At 33.5% G+C, this 22,691-nt stretch overlaps 1 protein-coding gene and 1 long non-coding RNA gene across 2 annotated transcripts; both read left to right on the top strand.

Annotated features, from left to right (window-relative positions):
• The first annotated feature begins 491 nt into the window (after nt 1–491).
• Nucleotides 492–11,573, top strand: LOC124436809 (NACHT, LRR and PYD domains-containing protein 3-like). The gene is made up of 6 exons (XM_046986782.1): nt 492–720; nt 3,328–3,489; nt 7,266–7,326; nt 7,567–7,641; nt 7,773–9,334; nt 10,048–11,573. The coding sequence occupies exons 5-6, from the start codon at nt 7,977–7,979 to the stop codon at nt 10,367–10,369; spliced, it is 1,680 nt and encodes a 559-aa protein (XP_046842738.1). The 5' UTR covers nt 492–720; nt 3,328–3,489; nt 7,266–7,326; nt 7,567–7,641; nt 7,773–7,976; the 3' UTR covers nt 10,370–11,573.
• An 8,005-nt stretch (nt 11,574–19,578) lies between these two features.
• Nucleotides 19,579–20,610, top strand: LOC124436692. Its single transcript, XR_006945435.1, has 3 exons — nt 19,579–19,693; nt 20,056–20,403; nt 20,488–20,610. It is a non-coding gene; the product is annotated as an uncharacterized LOC124436692 (long non-coding RNA).
• The last annotated feature ends 2,081 nt before the right edge of the window (nt 20,611–22,691 follow it).

The raw sequence follows: 22,691 nt of genomic DNA, 5'->3' as shown, positions 1-22,691 counted from the left end.
TCCAAATATATTTGCCAAACATTGGGCTTAGCTTTATCAATTATTTTTTAGGTATTTTATCTATATTAAAGAAATAGAAAAAAGTTTTTAAAAGATTAGCATTCAATTCAGCCAAAACCAGGGATTTGTTATTGCCAATATATTTAAATATAAGTCATAAAATAATTGAATTATTGGTTAAATGTGAGTTAATGTATAATAAGACAAGATCATCAGCAATAGGGAAGAGTGACGGTGCAAATGTGAAATGATGAAAGATTGTGAAAGACTAATAATTTTCTTCCATTGTTATTACACTCATAAAGCATCATCTATTATGTTTTAATAACAACAATCATCACCAGATCAATCCGTTTACAGTATAAGTTACATATTACACAAACTGGGTTTCTCAAAATGATCAACATTGTATGATGTTGATGTCTTCATATTTCGTTTACAAATATCTCAAGAAGATAATTGAAGACAGAGGCATCAGAGTCTTGGCAATGTTTTATGACGCACATGTGAAAAATCATTCCAGCGAAAATTTTATTGGTTCACAAACTTAGCGTTGGCGACCCACGTGATCTCTGCTATGCCAAAAAGAAAGTTCGAGCATGTTTATTCAGTAATATTTTGTTTAGTTACACAGCAAAGAGTACACAAAGCTTGAGTGCTTGTAGAATAGTCTTCAGCGTTAGCCATCTTCAAACAAAACCAAAAAGATATTTGTCGAAGGTGAGTACAGTTACTTCTCCCTCTTTACATAATGAATATGTCGTTATTTAGAAATTATCAGATGAAATGATTTAGCATTCATGTATTTAGATCGACGATTTGTATACGGACTACGGTCACACTAAATATCAACGCAAAATGTAATAAAAAAAGGCACGAATTTCAGAAAACAAGGAATTAATGAAATTAAGGCAATCATTCACTAAATTGTAACAGGAAGTTGACTTTATACTTAAACAATTACAGCAAAATTTTTTTCCCACTGATTTCGCATTGCATTTCTTCCTGGCGCGTTTTTTATGGCATTTCTTCATATCAAACCTTTTTATTTACATTTAACTGTGGATATAATTTAAGTCGAATGGTTGATTTCTCGAATACATAATCATTTTACATGCAAGTATTTTATGACATAATACACTGACAGACAAATTACAAAATCATTCAAGTATGCTAAAACTATTTGTGGTATGTTCTCGACAAATTAGCAAGAACAAAAACAATTTTATGATATTTATTATTGTATAACTACCCGGCGATAAGTTTTATATCAGAGTAAATTTACGTAATGTCGATAAAATTTTTTGAAAATTTCATCGTTTGAGTAATTAAGTTTTAAAATAAATAAAATTGTGATATTTGTTGTTTGATTTAAGCTTTAAGCCCAATCATCTTCCTCTTAGAATTGAAGCCCATGTTTGTTTAAGAGGATAAAATGGAAAAATGAACAGAAACTTTGTTTTTCTACAACTGTCTAACTTCAAAACCTTTTTTTAGAAATTCCTTGAATTCATGAATTCATGAGTTAAAGTATTTCTGCATATTTGTCAAGTATCTTTACATCTATGTGGCTCTATCTAGTTGACAAAACAGCTATCTTCAATGATAATCTATTCCGATTTTTATGTCAAAAACTAAGTAAAATCTTTTTTTAAAAGTTATGTGTATGCACATACCCAAAACGTTACAAAACTATTAATTTATGCATTATTATGACGCAACGGATATAGTTTTGCGCGATTTTTGTTTTATTTCATAACACACGCGCGAAAAGCCTCTAATCTCGTCAACACAAATATTTGATTCTCTTCGTGCTCTTAATGATATTTCTTAACTATAGACTTTGTATTATTGTTATATAATGCAATAAGCGTTGCACAAGTACAATAAATAAAGGTCATAGTTTGATCTCTTGAATACAAATCATTCATTATGTAAAGATTTTGTAACAAGTGTGGGATATAGAGATAGTCCATATTCATAGCCAGAGATTTCGATCACTTGAGTGGAAGGGTGTTAAGCAATCACACGCGACATTGCCTGTATTATATCATTTAAATTTAAAAGAAAATAATTAAGAATACAGTATTCAAAGTGATGTAGACAAAAAACAAATCATGGTTTTCAATTTGCTATTATTAATGATTTTTGCAAAATTTATATTGAAAATATTTACAAAAAAGTAAATGCAAAACAATTAAAACTTTTTTCCCCATCAATAGATTTCCAAAAGCAAACATTACACCAGTGGGTTAAAATTTTAAATACAAGGATGAAATAACTAAATTCAATCAACAAATTACAGATTCGGTGCAATCATTCAACGTTATGTATTCTATAGAGTAGATAATTTAAAAATCTGTGCTCTCTATATCTTTGCTCACTCTCTTCCACAAAGTAAAACACTACTAGAGTTTGGTTTCCGTTCATTACATGTGACTGTAATGGCTTGTGCTCTTTAGACCTCGATAGTTTCTTTTATCAGAGAGCAATAAAAAAGTAAAACGTTGCAACACAACAATTTTTAATCTCTATTTTTTGTCAAAAAGGAAGTGAGAATATATGTATATTTTTTGCAAAAAATAAATAGCGTATTTTACAAGCAAACGATAGCTATATGCATTTGGATAGAAAAACTGTTATGCAGTAAAATTATTTAACGAAGCACCAATGAAAGTGCAGACAGTAGCTACACTCCTTATTGTAACGCAAAAGTTATATTTTTCTTGTTTTAAGCTGTTTTAACTCTTAAATTCTTGCTTTGTATTTGTCTATCGCTTCAGAATTCTCGTTGCGCGGCCCAACATTCACTACAAAAACAGTATTTTCTGTTATTACTTTATTCTTAATTTGTTCTTATGTATTTCTTGAATTTTAGATTCTCCTTTTCAGGGCCGTAGCTAGAACGCTAATTGAGGTTTTTTCTATATGTTCAGTTGTGCCCAACGGACTTCTTTTGAAAGTGATTTAGCGTTCTAAAGAAATCAGTCTGGCACATCTGAATATATGAATATTCACCACCGCCTGCCCCAACCCCCCCCCCACACACACACACCAGCACAATTAGCTTTCTAACTACGGCCCTGCTTGTTTTTTTATGAACAGAAAAGAAGCCTGTTTTATGACGTTTATTGCTTTTCAGCAGAATCAGGCTACATAACTGCGCAATTACACTCTACCACAAAGCAATAAGAGTAATTGTACTGCATTCAACCAATTGCCATTGAGAAATATCCCAAAGTAAAATAAAGAAATTGGGAAATCTTATTTTCTATGTGATGTACAGGCTTAAGAAGCTATCATGGGGTGAATTTCATTGTTATATAGATTTGGTATTACTTGACACGAAAAAAGTCCGATTCCATTTCACTTCAAACTTCTTTATTTGGTCGAAGTGTGAAAAGTCGTAGCTAATAGGCTCATCCTTTGGTGCAACTTGTGGTGAAGAATTTAAAGCGCCAGCTAAACGTCATAGAAACGAAAAGCAAAGTAAGCATAGATAGGTAGTATCGTTTATTAGAATTTAGGAAATGCAATGTAATCTTTCAAGATGTTTTAGGAGACAAGGTATAGTTTAAGCAATGGCTGCTTTCATGCATTTCATTCAATAGCTTTCGTGGTAATAATATGATTTTATACAAAAATCAAAAAACTAATGAAAAAATTAACTAACCACGCTAACTTATTAAAATTGCTCGAATTTAAATATATAGTGAACCAAATTTGTGCAACGAACAATTTGTTTGAAAAAGGCTAATGAATGACTTAGCTAGACGTTTGCAGAAAAACACATGGAATATGCCACTTTCATAAAGACGACTTCGTTATCAAATGAAGCAAAATTTTTGATTTTTTTTGCGACATGTGTAGAGGCATGTGATCATTCTGTATGTTGTATTTTGGACAAATTTTGTTGAGTAATATTTAATTTAACAAAATGTTAAAAAATTAAGAAGCAATGTTAGTTTTACATCTATTGCTATAAGATGTTGTTGCTAGTTATACGATTTTTGTGACAAAATAGTGCTCAACAAATGGCTTGAGAATGCTTTTCATGATCTCGTAGCTATGTATTGCAAATGTATTCTGACTCAATGTTTTTAGTGATTTAGTATCATGATTAGGTATATATAAGGCTTTGTGCTATGTCAGATTTAATATAAATTCACTTATTTCAAAACATGTTCCATATGCATGACAAAATGATTTATAAAACTGAACGATATTGTAACGTCAAGAAAGTAATTGTAAGAAAGAAGATGACTTGACTCTCAGCAAGTGAATATTTATATATTTTGAATACTCATTTACATAACTTATTAACATACATTACACCATCTAATCTTTAAAAAAAAATTGTTAGTAATAAATAATATGTCTTACAATCGACTTAATTGATTCATGACTAAACGAACTTAAATCATTACTTTCGAAAGTCATTTGCATCATAGCGTTTTGGCGGTATAATTAATCTTCCAGATTTATTTTTCTGAGCATTGTCTGCTACTGAAGATTTGAAGCTTTTTATGCTCAACCTTTCCAAATTTCTAGAATTTGATTCCTGATTTAAATTATTCGATTTTTCTTGTCGTTTAGCGTCAGATCGAGCTTTATTTACTCTTAAATGACTGCGATTTCTCCTGTACTATGATGCATTTTCGTCTTCAAAATCATAAGACCAAGGAATTTTGTGTTTTCTAATCACCGTTGATGGTAGCCATTTTTCTTCCATTTTGAATACGAACACTTTGACCAAACTCTAATGGTGGTAGTTGAGGACCACTTCTTTTACTCTAACTTGCTTAAGGAATAAGCTTTCTTTTATCTAACACCTTCTTAACTTGATCAGCATTCTCGTTCATCAACAGTGACTTCCTTACCTGTATAACAGACTTTAACCGTTGATTCATTAATAGTTGTGACGGTGAAAACCTAGTTCCCTCCAAAGGGGTAGTTCGGTCATCAAGCAAAGCTTTATAAGGATCTTGAGCTTTCTGCAGAATATTTTTCACTATTCGAACCGCTCGCTCTGCCTCTCCATTACATTGCGGGTATCGAGGGATGGAAGTTTCATGCTAAAACACATAACTCTTCTGAAACTCTTCAATTTAATGACCTGATTGCTGAGGTCTGTTATCGGAAGGAACCACATCCGGGAGTCCAAACCACGCAAGCATGCTCTTTAAGTGTGTCACTGTAGCTCTAGTAAGTCTTTCTAATTTTGCTATTGCCACCACTTCAAATAATTATCCACACAAAGAAGATATTGTGAACTACGATACTCGAACAATACACATACGATGATGTCATCCATAATAGAGTCCACACCTGTTAAATTCTCCAACATTCTAGACATAGCACGGTGAAACCCTTCTTGTGCTGATGCTATTCCAAACGGAAGCCTCGTAAATCGATAGCATCCAAACGGCGTATTAAAAGTACATAACCTTGAGTTTGCTTTATCAATACAAATTTGCCAAAATACTGATTGAGCATCTAAAACAGAAAATACTTTGGCACCAACCATATGCGCCAATATCTCTTCAATCGTTCTCATTGGATAGTGTTCTATCTATATTAGTTTATTTAGATCTTTTGGGTCCATGCATATTCTTAATTTTCCATTAGGTTTGACTACACAGAACATACTATTGACCCATTCTTTTGGCTCTTGCACATTCTTAACTACTCCCTCTGCTTCCATGCAATCTAGTTCAGTTCGAACTAAGCCCTTTAATACTATGTCGACTTTTCGACGTGGTTGAATAACTGGTTTTGCATAAGATTGTAGTCTTATAAAATATTCTTTTTTCCGGGAAGGCAGCCTAATCCTTTACACAATTTTGGATAATCTTGTTCTAGATTAATTACATCGGTAATCCGTCCCTCTGATTTTTCTTTGGCAATTTTATAAACTGTTTTCACTAAATTGAGGTCTTGGCAGGTTTTAGCACTCAAAACTGGACATGCTTTTACATTTACTACATAGAACTTCACATTGTAATAGTTCTATCTGTGAAGCACTGGCTAAACTACTGTACCATGTACCACTATTGAGGGTATAACGAATAAGATTTAAGTGATGTATCTAATTTAGTCAATTGCTCGCTTAAACATAAGCTTTTGTTGATGGTCGTAGAAATTGTGTTACATTTTGCTCCAGTATTTAATTGAATTTTTTTAGTTTAACCTTTTAATTTTAGTGTCTCAAACCACTCATTGCTCTTACCTACGACATTTATCTCTGATTGTACGCATGTAATGAACTTGCCTTCATCACCACTGAATTCCTTTATAATGTTAACTCCATGTATTTTTCTTTTGTCCTTTATTAATCCAGTGCTTTAGCACATTTTTGCAAAGTGGTTATATGTGAGACTTATTGCACTGCTTACCTTTAGCAGGGCATTTACCTTATAAGTAAAGGTATCCACACTTTCCACATTGTTCACCTGATTGCTTCCGGCGACTGTCTGCAGTCTTGCCACCTTTTTGATTTTGTTTACGCTCTCTCAGTTGAATTCCACGACCAATATCGATTGCTTTTTCTAATGTCAGCGAAGATCCTCCCTGAATTAATCTTCTCTAACTTTAGACGATTTGACTACAAATACTATTTGGTCTCTTACCATTTCGCCAGCTTCTCGATATCCACAATCACGGGCTAACAGTTTAAGTTCAGTTACAAACTTTTCAAATAATTCTTCCTGGTCTTGTATTTTGGCATGAAACAAGTATTGAGCAAACACCTCTTTGGACTTTGGTTTTACGTAAATTTCAAATTGTCCATACAGTTTGTTTAGCTTATTCTTTTCTTCGTCTGTTAGTGCAAACGTTTTGTAGATTGCTCGTCCTTTCTTTCCTACCCAAATCATCAAATAACTTATCTGCTCAGCTTCAGAACAATCCTTTAATGGACCTTCAAACATAAATTGAGAATGTTCTTTGAACGAACTCCAAGAACTGGGTAAATCTTTCGATTGCCTGTCCATTTGAGGAGCTGAACCAATAATTCGCTCCATCTTTTCGTTTTTTTTAAGAAAAACACCAAGTTTTGCAACTACAAATGCTTAAATTCCCACGGATTCATAAGAATTGACTACTTACAGCGCCATATAACGTCAACACACTATATTGGTATTGTAAGAAAGAAGATCACTTGCCTCTTAACAAGTGCATATTTATATATTTTGAATGCTCATTTACATAGCTAATTAGCATACATTACAGATTTTATATGTATTCATTTAATTTTTTTTTGAAAGGATAACAAAATGCAATTACATTTTCTTGACATCATACCGTGGTACAGTTTTCACTGGTTTGGTAGGATATTCCTTGGTATCTTTGGTATCGTAGGATTCATCAGTCTTGGAATTTCATTAACATTACATGATGATGATTCATTTCATTGTTATAACAAGAACATATCAGCAACCAGAGAAGCTTCTCTTATAAAAAACATCGATTTAAGCTGTTTTATTCAATACAAAAATGAGATGAATTACAAAATTTCTAATTTGCTTATGGTATGTTTGAATTTCGGTATTGTTATAATTTTGGCAGTTATCTATGGATATTTGGTGAAAAATCGAGTTCAAGACCATGCTCGTTCTATAACAGAAAACTACAGAAATGAAAGTAATGAAACTTTACTTGCAACTACTAGTGAAAAGACTCCTTGTTTTCCTACGTTTTTTATTTACATCATTCATTTGGTTATTCGCCACATCACATTGACTACATTTGTTTGGTTACTTTTCTCCATAAAGATTCCCAATGACTACTCCTGTTCATGGCATCCAACAATGAAAGAAACATACCGGATAAGTCACACTGCTCCTGCCTCAAACGATGTAATATTTCTTGATTGTAAAACGCTAGAAGTGCCAAAAGTAAAGCCTTGATCGAAGTTGTAGCAATTATTGATGTTATTTTGATCATACTAACAATTCTAGAGTTTTTACTTGGTGAATATGGCACGCAAGGACAGATTTTTCATGAGAGAGAAAGAATTTTGTGTTGTTTATTTGCTACGAAAACATAAAAGAATCAGAAAATGGTCAAAGCAAATTAAAAAACAGTCTCGTGATTACAAAACCCCGAACGAATTTAATGATGAGAGCACTTGGAAAAATTTTAACATTTCTGTCAAGGTTATCATTAAAGCGGAAAATTTATTGGAAAAAGCTTACCCTAAAACTTGTAAACGACATGAAATCTTTCATTATCATCTTAAAACTGATGAATGTATCCAAAATGCGATAAAAGCAACTGAAATTTTTGGGGAAATACAGGAACGCTCCATTTTAGTCATAGGAAGAGCAGGTATTGGTAAAACTGTGTTGACTAGAAAACTTATGCATGAATGGAAACACAGTAAAGAAGAATTTTGGCAAGATAAACTCGTTGTTTTAATAAGATGTTGTGCGTTAAAAAAGGGTTACAATTCTGTCAAAGATATGTTGAGTGAATGCGATAAAGCTTCAAATCAAGATTTTGAACAAATTTATCAATTTATACAGGTCCATCCTGAAAAAACCCTCCTTCTCATTGACGGTGTTGATGAACTGGACAATGATGAGCTAGAGCAGCCCTATGTCAAAACGGTGTTCACATGGTTAAGTGACCTGGTTGGAGGTAAACTGTTGCCTGATGCCACTGTTCTGATAACATCACGACCCACAGCCGAAAATAGATATCGTATGTTACCTTTTGACCGGACTGTGGAGATCGTGGGCTTTTTTGATGACCAGATTAAAAAATGTGTCAACAAGATTTCTATTGAAAATAATGATTTCTCTCACCAGATTATCAACTGCATCGAGAGTTCTCTTGAGCTGATTTGCTTGTGTTATATCCCCGCTAACACTAAAATGATCTGTCAGATATTAAACGAAAACTTCCGAAAGGAATTAGAAGTTCCAAAGACTATAACTGAGGTCTATAAAAGAGCACTAATAGAATTCTATAATGATCCGTGTGAAAATGACATGAATGAAATAAAACATATTGCATACAATAGAATTGATGGAAGAAGTTTAATTTATGAAAAAGATGCCAGTGACCCTCGTATCTTAAAAACATCAAGTATTTTTCATGAAATACCACGTACTGGTGTACGCCTTCTTTTCTGTTTTGATCATTTAACTCTTCAAGAGTTTCTTGCTGCCAAGCATGTAGTTGAAGATGAGAAAAACATTGAAAAGTTTTTGGAGGATAATTGTAAAAATCCTAAATGGCATTTGGTAATACAGTTTGTAGCTGGTTTGGTTGGAGACATGAAGAGATCTGAAACAAATACGAAAAAATTAACAAAAGATATTGAACAAAGGTATTATCGTGGAGTTTACACTTCTTTTATAAACAAGCATGAACTGTATGTATTATTTTCTTTTAAAGATTTTGCTTCGATTTCAGACAGTTTTTTGCAGAGAATAGGATGGAAAAATAAAAATTTATAAGAAATGGTTTATAAAACATGAAATCAGTTGTTTCTATACATAGAATAGTGTTGCACAATTTACAATTTGTCATAAAGTTCATTAGTTTTCATTAACTAGTCTTCTAAGGAGCATTATTCCATTGCTTTATCATAGAAAAACACGTGCAACTTATACCCTGTACACACTAACGCTACGTTTTCATCGAAATAAAAACGCATCGTTTTCAATGCATCCACGCCAGTGTTTTCATGGCGTTTTCAGTTGTATACACTAAAACACTTGAAAACGATGAATGTATGATGTATCTAGTTTTGCATGCCTTTACATAAACCGCCCTCGTACGGTTGTTGTGACATCATGTGAAATTTGTGTAAGTGTAAGAGTGTAACTTGTCTGTCCGACGAAAAATAGTTCACAAAATTTGTGCATCAAAGATTTAAGGTAGCTCCGCCACTTCAGTTCTACAAGTACTTCTTCAAAATGCACTTGTTTAAAATTTTTAATGATTTATTCGGTAAATACTTCCAAACATCTCTTTAAAAACCACTATCATTCAAACAGACGGCCATGTGTGTAAATTACTATTTTTTTACTTTTCTAGATTTGAAAAATGGATCTCTCATCTATTTCGTGATGACGGCGATAAAGCACTTGGTTTTCTTGGCATGAAGTGTTTATACGAAATGCAAGACATTGATGTGATAAAGTCAGCTTGTACAAAATTAAACTCCACGGAAAGTAACATTGTAGAAATACGTAATGTTTCTTTTACGCCTTTGGATTCTTTTAACTTATGTAAATTTATATCCAAATGTGGGCACATAGAAAAAATTGTGCTTATTTCGTGTAAATTTGATAAGCAAAGCTGTTTGGAGTTGGAAAACAATTGTCCAAAGAGACACGGGATAATTGTAAAAGCTTAATCTCTTTGCAATTTGTATCGTGTATTCTTAATCATGATTATGAACTGAAGTGCAGATTATAAACGTAATGAATTGAATATTCGACTTAGCGAGCTAGGAGATAACAATTTCAGACATCTTAGTAAAGCGTTAGAAAGTAAAAGTTAAATATAGAGTTAATAGTCTAAGGTCTTAAACATTTTTGTGTAGCTTTGCAAAGTAATATTTGTAAACTACCGAATAATATACTGGTGTCAACGTGAATTATATAGCAGATCAAGGTGCTAAGTGTCTTAGTTAATTATTTCTCATCCGTCTATAACACGGGTTTTACATATTCATTCATTTCATCCTTAATACATCTATCTGTTAAATCATTTAAAAACTTCTTGAGATCCACTTGTAAACTTATTGTACAGATAACGATGCAATTCTTTTTAAATAGCTTTAAACAGCGAGACATGTGAACTCATAAAATTGAGCATTGATTTGTTATAACAAACTAAGTAATAATTTTATTACATCCTGTTAATGTCAATAAATATCTTGAACAAAGTTTACTTTTTAAGCAAGGTACTTAAATACTATGAAGTTTTAGACGTAAGCTTCACACAAGAGCACTGTGCATTTCGAAGACGGTTTAAGAGTGTTTCTTTCAAGTATAATATGATTTATGATTTTTTAAGATTTAGCCATATTAAGCAATGTATAGAGTGTATAAAAAACCCTGCACAAATATTGTGAATTGTAATTAGAGTGTATGTATCTAAAGCGTGGGAAAGACAAATACGAAACAATGTTTTTTATAAATTTTGTGATTAACTTTCCACATATTAAGTTTTTTTTGTAGATCACTTAAAAACTTTTGCACTTGAAACTGGCTTTCACACAAAATGTCTTTTTATATAAAAAACATTTTGTCATTAAAAAAATAACCATGATTATATTAAATTTTATGTGACTCAAAGATTATGAAAGTGCTTAATGGAAAATTTAGCTGCATTCTACCAAACATACTCGATGCAGTAGGTGAATGAGTTGTGTGCGAGCCAGTTTCAATTATACAAATTGAGTGATCATTTCCATCAATTATGTACTCTGTAAAAATAATTACTTTTATAGTATTTCATGAAAATTTGTTGATTTAACACCAATTTTTGTATTTTTTATACTTTTTCTCATTAAACTTCTGAAGTAAAACCATAATTACTCCAGCAAAATATAACTTTTCGATTTTATTATTTTGTCATTTCTCTTGCATAAGTCACTGCATATAGGCATATAGTAGAAAATGCAGAAAACAATGATGTGCTTAGAGTTTAGATATATAACTCTAAATATGTTATCAATTTGTGTGATTTGAGCAATAAACATGAGCACAAAACTGTTTTAAGCACAACACATGAAAATCTATTTTTATCTCTGATTAACTCAACGACTGCTATCAAATTTTATTTCCGATGATGTTTCTACAATCTATAACCACATTAGGAAAATTATTGTGGACAAAGGCATTAGAATCTTTGCAAAGTTATTTTGGAAAGTGGGGGAGAACCTATTATAGCAAGAATTTCATTGGTTTACAGATTTGGTTTTAGCGAATCAGGTGATCTTTATTAGGCTAGAAAAGAAGCGCTTACAAATTTAGACACTTTTAATTCTTCTTATTGCAATGTTAACTGAACAAGAAGTTTGTGTGTTCGGTGAAAATTTTTAAGCGTCAGTGATCATGAAGTAGAGACGAAAAGGTATATGTCAAAGGTAAGCGAAATTACTTCTTATTCTTTACACAAAGAATGTATAATTACGAACATCTAATAGATGTAGCATTTATGTATTTAGATCAAAGATTTATAGACTGATTTATCGTCATACTAAATATTGAAGCAACAATTATTCAAAGATAAACATTAATTTTATTAGGAAGTTCATTACTAAAATGTTAACAGGAAGTATACTTATTCTCAAACAATTACAGCATCAACTAATTTCACAGATTTTAGTATTTCTTCCTGGCACGTTTTGATAAGCTTTAGTAAACTTCGTTTTATAACATTTGTTCTATTTACTTAGAAATAAAACGTTGATCTCTGGAATAGCTACATGATTTGTTTCATACACAAGTTTCTCATGACATTGTACACTGACGGAATCCTTTCGAAATCATTCAAATATGGTATGACAATTTTTGGTATGTTATCCTTATATTAACAATAAAAAATTCATTTCTATCATCTACATTTTTGCATAAATACCCGAGAACAAATTGCATATGTAAAATGTTGATATAATGTTGATGAAAATGTTGAAAATTTTATCGTTTTTGCTGAGTTTCAAATTAATTTTATTGTGATATATTTATTGTGATATCACAATATGGTGAAACAGTAGCTTTGAGTGAAAAGATCTAATCAATAGTCCACACTTATAAATAGACAAGGCATTTTATGTACATTAGCACTGATTGTGAGCATAATATAGGAATGAGTTTATCCTACCTTTTTCTCTGTTTTTCGTCATACTTTTTACAAATACCGTATGATCAAGAACATATCTTTTCCAAGATTTCATATAATTTTCATGTTTGTTTGAAGGTACTTGGCAAAAATCAATGACGGATAGCAGTACCTCTGAAGCAAATTGATGAAAATGTGTATTGGGAAATCTTTGTTTACACTATCAGTATCTCAAATTCTCATATCTTTAAAAATCTCTTAACCTAACTGTCATTGAATTTATGGAAATTGATCGAATTATTGGATCAAAGACCATGATTGGATAAAGTCGTAAACATGACTCGTTTCTAGGTTCCGCAATGTTATAAGGTTGCAATTGTTGGGTGAAATGGCTGTGATTGAGGTGCTAATGTACCTTATTAAACTTCAAAAAATGGTGTGAATAAAAAAATACAATTAAAAACAACTTGAACGGTTTTTCAATGACAGTGGAAGGAGAACACTATCACATTGTGAAATTTGTCACCTCAAAGTTTAGAGGAACCACACAAACAAGTAGACAAAAAGATCGACAAAAAAGCTCAGCAAAATACAAACACAAACGTAGACCCAAAGATAAACAAAAATGTAGACATAAAGTTAGACACAATATTAGACACAACGGCAAAAAAATTGATTGACAAAGGTGAACATAAATCCATAAAAAAATGTTCACATAAAGGTAGACAAAAACGTAGACACAAAAGTAATCACAAAAGTAGACACAAAAGTAGACACAAAAGTAGGCTCAAAAGTAGGCACAAAAGTAGGCACAAACGTAGACACAAAGATGTAAATTTTCTTTCTTATTTACGCCCTCTGTGGAAATAGGCAGGATTACTGTGGGTAAATATAGTTTTTCAAACTATCTATCTATTTATCTTCACTCATGTTTAAAGGAGATACTGTCCATTAAAGATTAAACTTATGTCGTTACGACCGATGCAGTCCGGTAGCTGAAAATACTTTCTTTAAAAAAATCCTTTTTTTGTACTTTACTACACGCCAAGTACTCGAACAGTCACGAAATGAATGTTGCGTTGTCAAATTTAGTCGAATGAAATGTGGTTAATGCTATCATAAGAGACATTTGAAAAATTCGTTTTGTAATAGTAAAGTGCATAAGTTATTTCATAGGAGACGAAATTTGAAAATTCAGCAAAGGTTTAAGCTTGAAATGAAAGCATCGCCTCACAAAAAAAGAAAGTGAACGATTTTCCATCAAACGTCTTAATAAGTGCTTAAGCCCAAAAGTAAGTGCAAAAACATCAATAACAAAGTAAAAAAAGTCGTTACTGTTCCGCAGTAACTGCGTGTTTTTGTAGAAGCTATTACGATATTCTTATGTATGATAGTGGAAAATATGTTAGCTTAGTCCAAACAGTAAAACATACAACTAAATCCTTCAACGCCATTAAGATGACGACGAACATGCGCGTTATTGTTTTGATACACCACATGGCAAAACCGGACATTGGGCAAACTTTTTTTGTCTTCTTCTTTGCTGTTACAATTTAAATTGTCTAAAAATGTCTTATTTCTCTCTCAATGGCCAAGTAAATCCTGTTTTCAATATTTGTCAAATTATACCATATATTTTATGCCTGAATTATAATAAACTGAAGCATTGAATGTTATTTTGTTCCAATCACTTGACATTTTGTCATCAGATTTGCATGTCTCTTGTCTTGCTGAATGTTAAACCTGCTGGTGTGGCGGTCACGCAACGTCCCAGGTTCGAATCCTTGTTGATTTCTTTGCATAGCGAGTGGAACACTTGTGGTTGTCTGTCTAAAAGGCGATTGCACCATCTCGGATTCAAAACTGATCTGATCTTTTTCTTTCACTTTAAAGTTCAAAAAAATGATCAAATACGCCAGAAAATCATTAGTACTCGACGTTGAGAGCGAAGCTCGACTGCCTATCACTGTCCTCCTGTGCATAAGATCCTTGGTTTGCCCCTCTGACAACATACCTTGGTGTACGCAACAGGTGGGACTACAAAAAGTCGCCACGTAAGAATAAGAAAATGTAGGGGTATTCTGTTTGCTCTTAAATTTCCTGACTATTAAAATTTAAAAAAAAAGACTACCTGCTACTAGAGAGTCATAAAGAAATTTTATCAAAAGACTTCGTTTTTTAAGAGTGACTTTTAGCGTGAGACCTACATCCTTCTTATCGGAGAGCGTATGTTTTCTGATTTATACTGAGTGTCGCATTCCATTCAGTACAAAGTCAGTAATAGAAATGCCCTTTTGCATTATTAACCAGCTCTATTTTCTCATTTACATTTTAGTCCATCCTAGATCTAACTGTATCTCACTCCAGACAGGGTTCGTTGGAGGTAGAGGGTCAATTTTAAGTAACATTCCTTTTAATAAGCAATTAATGCAAAAAAATGACCATTAAAGTTCATTGACCATTAAATGACAATAACATAGAAAAGCTTCGAGCCAAAGAGAATGCATCAAACCAAAACATTATAATCGTAAAAATAAGTCGTACAAAGAGTGTGTGGTACAAAGAGTTAATGTGTGGAAGTATTTATAGTACGTTATATTGATAGTCATACACAAACATCCATTGTTTTTATAGCCGTGGATGTGTTCAATATATAAAGACATACTTAAAATCATGTCCGTACAGCTTTTGCACATACAGAAGCACGTTTTTTACTGTGATGCTATGAAGATTTGTTTTAGCGGCTATTGTCAATAGTATTTTTATTGTTCCATTTCTTTTGCATTTATGGATGAGGGATTTTAACTGCTGATAACTTGTTTGAAAGGATTCAAGAGCTAACTATAAATAACTTACAGGACTTCGTAAAGTACTGAATGCATCATGTTATCATTCAAATTTTGCAGAGTATTCTCTATGAATATCGTACATATTTCACGAGTCATATCCTCTAATTGAATAATATGGTTTGTCGCACCAAGAGCAAATCCACCATAGGTTTATACAGTTTTATAGTTTTATTTTGAATGTATATTTGACGACGTTGCAAAATGCATCTCTAAATACTTTGAACAAGAAACCAGCTGTATTAAGAAACCAGTGTGTATAGTTGTGTTTGCGTCTGTTCTTTATAAAATTTGATATGTTGTATTACGGCAGTTCTAGATGTCAAAACTTTCAAATAAAGAGTATGCTTATCAAATGCTTAGATATGGCGCAGAATATCCACTGACATATGATGTTTTTCGGGAAGACATCGTTTTAACTCCGTTTTGATAGTTTATAATTGTGTAATCCTCGTTGAGAATATCTTCCATTCATCCGCTAATTCTTACTCAATGTGAAGATTGACAAGATTTTGCCCTCCACGTGGTCTTTCAATTAAACTTCTTTCTTCGAATCGGTCTGTCTCCAAGTTATCGCTGTCCTAATCGAATTTGACTTCTCCCTTGCTCCGTCATTATGCTTGCTGTAGTTTTTTCTGCTCACATTTAATCTGGGTTCTTTCAGCTGTACTTTTATGTGCTCTCACGCCCATTATATACGGGGTGTCTAAAAAAACTGCAAATACCATACATTGTATGCACGACCTTATGGGTATTTAAAAATGCATCAAAGAGCCATTCGCAATCGAACTGGTTTTAATTTACTTTTTATGGTTATTGGGATGCTACTGCATGTGAAAACAAATTTTCAAATCCCAGAAGCGCAATTATTTGCATATCACTAAAATTTTGTATCTTCTTGTGTATACGATTATCATGTTTGCAGTTTTCAATGCGCCCTATCTGTGTGTATTCTTGACTTGCAATTCAGCCATGTTGGTGATCTGATACGAAAAAATATTTTATCAGAGTTATTGTTGGCATCAGCCGGCATGGGCGAGCAACATTGTTTGGCAAATCTCAAGAGAATGGTTGCAGGTCAAGAATAACTGAACACACCTAAATAATCTAGCTTTATGTGTACCTTTTGGTCTGTTTTTTCTATCTTCGTGCTTACTTTTGTTTTTACATTTCGTCTATCTTTTTATCTAACTTATGTCTACCATTAACTCTATTTGTTTGTGTACCTTGTTCATAGAAGTTGACGCTTAAAACTCATCATTCCATGGCGACATTATTCAAGAAAGTCGTCATTTCATAGGAGACGACATTTAAAAAAGTCGTCATTTCATTGAAGGCATTTTGTTTACCTTTATGTCGACATTTTTATCTTTTATTAAAATTTATGTTGATCTTCGCCTATTTTTATCATCGTTGTGTCTATGTTTGTGTCCATCTTTGTATCTACCTTTATATCGACCTTCGTGTCTACTTCTTTGGTCTACCTTTACGTCTACCTTTATATCTACCTTTGTGTCTACCTTTGTGTCTACCTTTGTGTCTAGATTTGTGCCTACCTTTTTGTTTATTTTTTTGTCAACTTTTTTGCCTAATTTTATTTTGTCCGTTTTTAGCTGGTTTGCTAAAGTCCGTTTTTAGCTGTTTAAAGCTTTGTGTCGATACTTTTGTCTACCATTATCTCACTACCTTTGAGTAATACATTTGTGCTTACTCCTAATTTTGTGTCTCCACTTTTGTCTACATTTTTATCTATATTTGTGAAAACACATTACATTGAATATTTTTTTCTTCACTCACGACCTCAAAAAAATTCAATTTAAAAAACACTTAAAATCAGATCTTTATATACAATTATAAATCACTGAAAGACTTAAAAAAATAGGTTACAGGATTTAGAGTGCATTTACACTTTCTACAGTCCGATTATTATTTATTACTTTTCTAGTACAGTGCAATTACAGCTTTTTAACAGTGCAATTGCACATTTTCAAAATGCAATTACAGATAAACTGCACTACAATCAACCAATCACAGTCGAGAAATATCTCAAGGTATATTATTAATCAAGTACTAGTAAATAATTTTTACTTTTTATCCAAATTTGTCCAAAAAATTTTGAACAGTCAATTACAGAAATCTCTGATAATGTGGAGTAGTGTCAGAGAAGGTAAACGATCAAATTTTGAAACTGTTTAGAAACATTGTGAATTTTTTGCAAAAATTTGTAAGTTGCGTGACGTATTTTGACTTAAAATAGATCTCACAGCGTACTTCAATAAATTATCATTTATGCAAAGTACAGTCAGTTTAAATGATGGATCAAATTCGATGTTCACATGTTTTGTTACTAATTATCAGCATTTCAAACCGGAGCAACTGATCCAAGGCAATAGATTATACTCGGTCAATGATCGTTTTGAACACGTGGTCGCTCATAAAATGTACTTTATAATCTATCCATGCTAAAGCTGTACAATGAACCGAAAAATCTGTCCTTCTTGCCTTTCTATGAACCGAAAACAATTTAAGCCAAAGAATCGATAGTTTCGGTTTTATCTTACTATTTAATTACTACAAATTGCCAAAGGTCAGCCGCGAGAAGAAAAAAGGTCCTATACATTCAAACCTTACAAAAAGAGACGAGTTTAGAAAAAACGAAAAACTTCAAAAATGACGACAATACAAGTTGGCAATGTGCCGTCACCGCCAGAAAGCAATTACCTTATTATATGGTACAGTCTAAACACGGACCATTAGGGCAACGATTTGGTGTCCACTTACGGGAGGTGCCCGCTTACGGGATGTGTCCGCTTAAGGGAGGTGTCCGCTTACGGGAGGTGTCTGCTTACGGGAGGTTCCGCTTACGGGAGGTGTCCGCTTACGAGAGATATAAAGTAAATGGTTTGAACCCGGGAGCATCGTTACATGTTTGTAAATGTCGATCGTTCAGGTTGGTAGAGTCCTGAGAAGGACTGTTTTTATTGTTGTTGACTGACGTTTATTGTAGTTTTGTTGTTGTTGACTGAGTCAAATGACTCTGAAGATGACTACCGCTAAGCTTGTCGAAACGTCAGTCAACAACAACAAAAAGAGTCCTTCTCAGGACTATACCAACCTGGACAATCGACATTTACAAACATGTTACATGTTGTTTTGGTGTCCGTGTTCGCTTAAAGGAGGTCTCCTCTTATGAGAAGTTGTGAATATTTAAAGTGTTTATATCACGAATTTTAGCCCCCCTTTTTTATTAGCTAAATTGAAAGACCTTGTTTCAGTGATTTTAAATCTGCAATTATAATTGAAATTGGATTGGTGAAAGTGATTTTACGGACGTTCAAAGTCACGAATTTCAGCATTTTTTTTGCGAACTTTTTGATCGGTATGCTAATGACTTGTGACGTAGAAAGTTGAACACATATATCAACATGGCGTATTCTACTAGTAATCTTAATAAGAAACGCGGAGGAAAACGTTGTGTTGCTGGCGGACCTAATCAAATTAGTTGCGCCAATGATTAAAAACCGAAGGAATGTCGATGCATCTGTTTCCTAAAAAAGAAACAGAGCCGCAAAGACATAGAAAATGGGTAAATTTTGTGCGTAAACATAGACCGGGTTTTGAGGCTTCCACTACCTCGTGTCTGTGTTCTGCGCATTTTGAAGATTCTTGTTTTGACCTTAATTTGAGCGTGCAAGTCAAGGTCAAAAGAAGGTTGAAGAAAGATGCTATCCCAAACATTGACGTGGCTGGGATTCCTGAACCATTACAGGACGAAATAACCGATCGAAAGCGAAGATAAGTAAGTTTACGCTTGTTTATGTTAATTTTTCTTTAGTCATATAAATTCGATATAAGTGTCGTAGATTATTCGACATACTCTCCATAAGCCATCGCTGAAGGAAACATGTTCACTCGATGAGGAAGTACCATCTACTAGTGATGGAGCTGAGCATGTTGAAGTATGCACTGGGGAAGCAAACGATTCGCCATTTGAAGAAGAACTACATGCAGTTGGTGAAGCTATTTGTGAATCCCAGTCTCAAGTGTCTGTGAAGCCATCTTATGGTATGCTAATTTTTAGAATGTTTTGTAGAATATGAGAATTGAAGCATCAGTAACAAATTATTTTTCATATCAATTTGTAGAATATGTTGAACAAGTAAAGAATGTTCTTTTCATGTCTAATAAACAAGATCTTTCAACTATAATGGAAAGATATAGAGGAAAAGCACCTGAAACTTTGTGCAGCCAGTTTCCCACCAAACGATCCAAGGCTGAGGCAATAAAAAAATATATTGCGAGGAACAAGCATGTCAAGTCATGCACTTTATCCGTGCTGTAAGTATGGGATAATTGTATTATTTCCAATTATTTTAGGATGTAATGATCTGCATTTTTTCCTTAGTGGAACAGCAAAGACAGCAGTTACAAGACCTAACAGATGATGCGGATCAAATATTAAATAGCATTGGGAATAAAAGTACTCGCAAATGTACTAAATGCAAAGCTCCAATGAAAGGACATCCTCGAGGTCAATGCTCCACTGAAAAAGAATAAATTGAAGTTGGTAGATGATAGGGTAGTGGTCAGACATTGCTTGGAGCCTGTCTGGAATGGAGAAGTAGGGCACCTCCTTCCCACCACCAGCCTGAGGATTCACCTTAGGCAAGTGATAGTACCCTCTAGCCTCCCTATCTGGGCACTGATATACACACTTTTCCTGATGATTACAGTATTAATATAACATTGAATGGTATGTATACTTGTCAGATTGAAGATGGCTATCTCACTCGATTGTGCAACTAATTAATTTTCATGAATAATTTTTTTATTGTAGTTTAATGCTCAACATGCCCTTTGCGGATGCAGTGCACTCAAGTGCGAAGACCTTATAAGATAAGTTCATGTGGCTTGCTATTTTCCATTTTTACATTTATGCTATGATTTAAATCCATATAATTTTTCTTTTGTCTTTTTTCCCAGACTGACATTAAATAAAAGATTTTCTTTACTATATAGTGCATCCATGTATCTCCTATTTGGTTTTCATCTAGGCATATTTCCCGACCATTCTAAACTCGGCAAAGAAGGTCAACAGTCTCTACATTGCACAAGTTAAAAGACCTTTCCATCATCGCCCCTCTGATGGTATGTAACCTTTTGTGTTACCACTTGGATATGCTTTCTGAACAAAGTGGTAAACACAAGCAGGTATAGGCTGAGTATTCTCCCATCCCATAGACCCACAAAACCATCGCATCAACCAACTGTATGCCACGGCTCTCAAGTACCTGAAGTAAATAAAAAGGTTGGACTAATTATTGTTGATGAAACAATGTTGATGATAACATTGTTTCTCATACAATTTACAATCTTACATATTTAATGATGCTTGATGCTTGGCGGCGATAAGCACGTCCATTCCTATCTCTCAATAGTGGCCCGACGTTTTCAGATGTCATGCTGGCCCAAATTTGGCATGCTGTGTTATGCATGATATTTTCTCAATGCTTCCATCGAATGTCATTTTCTGCAAAGCTGGTCCTATTTCGTTACAGCATCTGTACTCTAATGCGCCTTCTAACAAATCGGTATGACAGCATTGACAATTACACCTGAAACGTGGGAGCATTGTGGTTTATAAAGTAACTGTATGTAGATTACAAACAGGAGAAAACAACAAATTACCATTCACCGAGTGGAATTACGCCATCACTTCGTTGTTCTAATGTCGCAGGGAGAATTCCATCGGGATCATCTGGAGTATGCACTTCATCACCATCTCCTGCGAGCGGTTCATCGTCACATGCGAAGTCGTTTAAATGCTCGACATAACCCACGGATTCTGAGCTCGAATCAGATACGCATTCAGACATCGAATTCGAATTATCTGAGCACTGATTTGAGGCCATACTTTCCGGAAAACTTGTTTTTTAATATTTTATTGAAAATACTGTCATTATTTGTTTTTAACACAAGAAAAACGACAACAAAATCACCTCCTATAATATAATATTGTATTGACGGAAACAGACGTGTTCAACTATCTACGTCACAAGTGTCAATATGGCGTCGTAAAAAACTCGCAAAAAGTACCCGACTTTGGAGGCAAAATTAAGGAACTTATATTTATCTGTTTAAGTCCAGCGAAATGTCATAGTTCTTCAAATAATCCAAATTTTCAATTAAGCTCATAAAAAGGGGGGCTAAAATTCGTGATATAACCACTTTAAGAAAAAATGTTTACTGTGTTCGCAAAAGCTTGGCAAACCGAGAAGAGCTTTGGGAGAACTAGAGAACTGATCAGTCCAAGCCCAAGACCGAAGGTCAATGTTGCACCTGCTCGAGAGTTTTTACAAACGTCTCCGAGGTTTGCATAAGCCAGTCTTAACACGAAAAACATCTCTCAATTCTTTTATAAAATAGCATTGATGCAAAACGGACAAATTTAAAACAAAGTTTTAATTTTTCCTTTAAAATGTATTCATGATCGATTTGCAAATTCTCTTTGACTTATGGATTGTTGTAATTGATTTGATTGGTTGAGCTCAGATCTGTTTCGCACAAGTTAATGCAAACACGGCTGTAGACCAATGACTGCGCATGTATTATTGTGTTTATTTTATAAAGTAAGTTAATAGGGTATTGGTAGGGACCTAATAGCTGTGTCCGCTTCCCGGAGGTGTACACTTCCGGGAAGTGTCCGTTAGTAGAGGTTCGACCGTATTACCTCATATTAGAGAAAAACACATACCGAACAAACACATGTTGACAAAAAATGATCGTTAAGGGAGTGGTTGAATTTAGGTTTTAGCCTAAATGTAATATATCACATTTATTAATATATAATTTGTATGCAATACTTAACCATCTTCTCAAGGTCTTGATCAAATGGTCTGGGACATCAGCTGCTGCTGCCGAAGTTGCTGCTCCAATACCAAAGCTATGTCCGGAATAATTACCACGTAACCTAGCTCTCCGTTCTGCCAAACGAAACCAATCAGTTAATAAATCTCGTGTTAATGGAGGACCATCTCTCAT

Source organism: Xenia sp. Carnegie-2017, unplaced genomic scaffold (genome assembly GCF_021976095.1).
Source record: "Xenia sp. Carnegie-2017 unplaced genomic scaffold, XeniaSp_v1 HiC_scaffold_16, whole genome shotgun sequence".
NCBI classification, from domain to species: domain Eukaryota; kingdom Metazoa; phylum Cnidaria; class Anthozoa; order Malacalcyonacea; family Xeniidae; genus Xenia; species Xenia sp. Carnegie-2017.
The sequence above is the reverse complement of the archived record's forward strand: the minus strand, read 5'-3'. Positions and strand labels throughout refer to the sequence as shown.

Bases quoted from the DNA above. Each gene is read 5' to 3' on its own strand.
- LOC124436809 (XM_046986782.1), top strand. From the start codon at position 7,977: ATGGCACGCAAGGACAGATTTTTCATGAGAGAGAAAGAATTTTGTGTT. The intron at 9,335-10,047 runs GTATTATCGTGG...TTACTTTTCTAG, and splicing joins ACAAAAGATATTGAACAAAG to ATTTGAAAAATGGATCTCTC.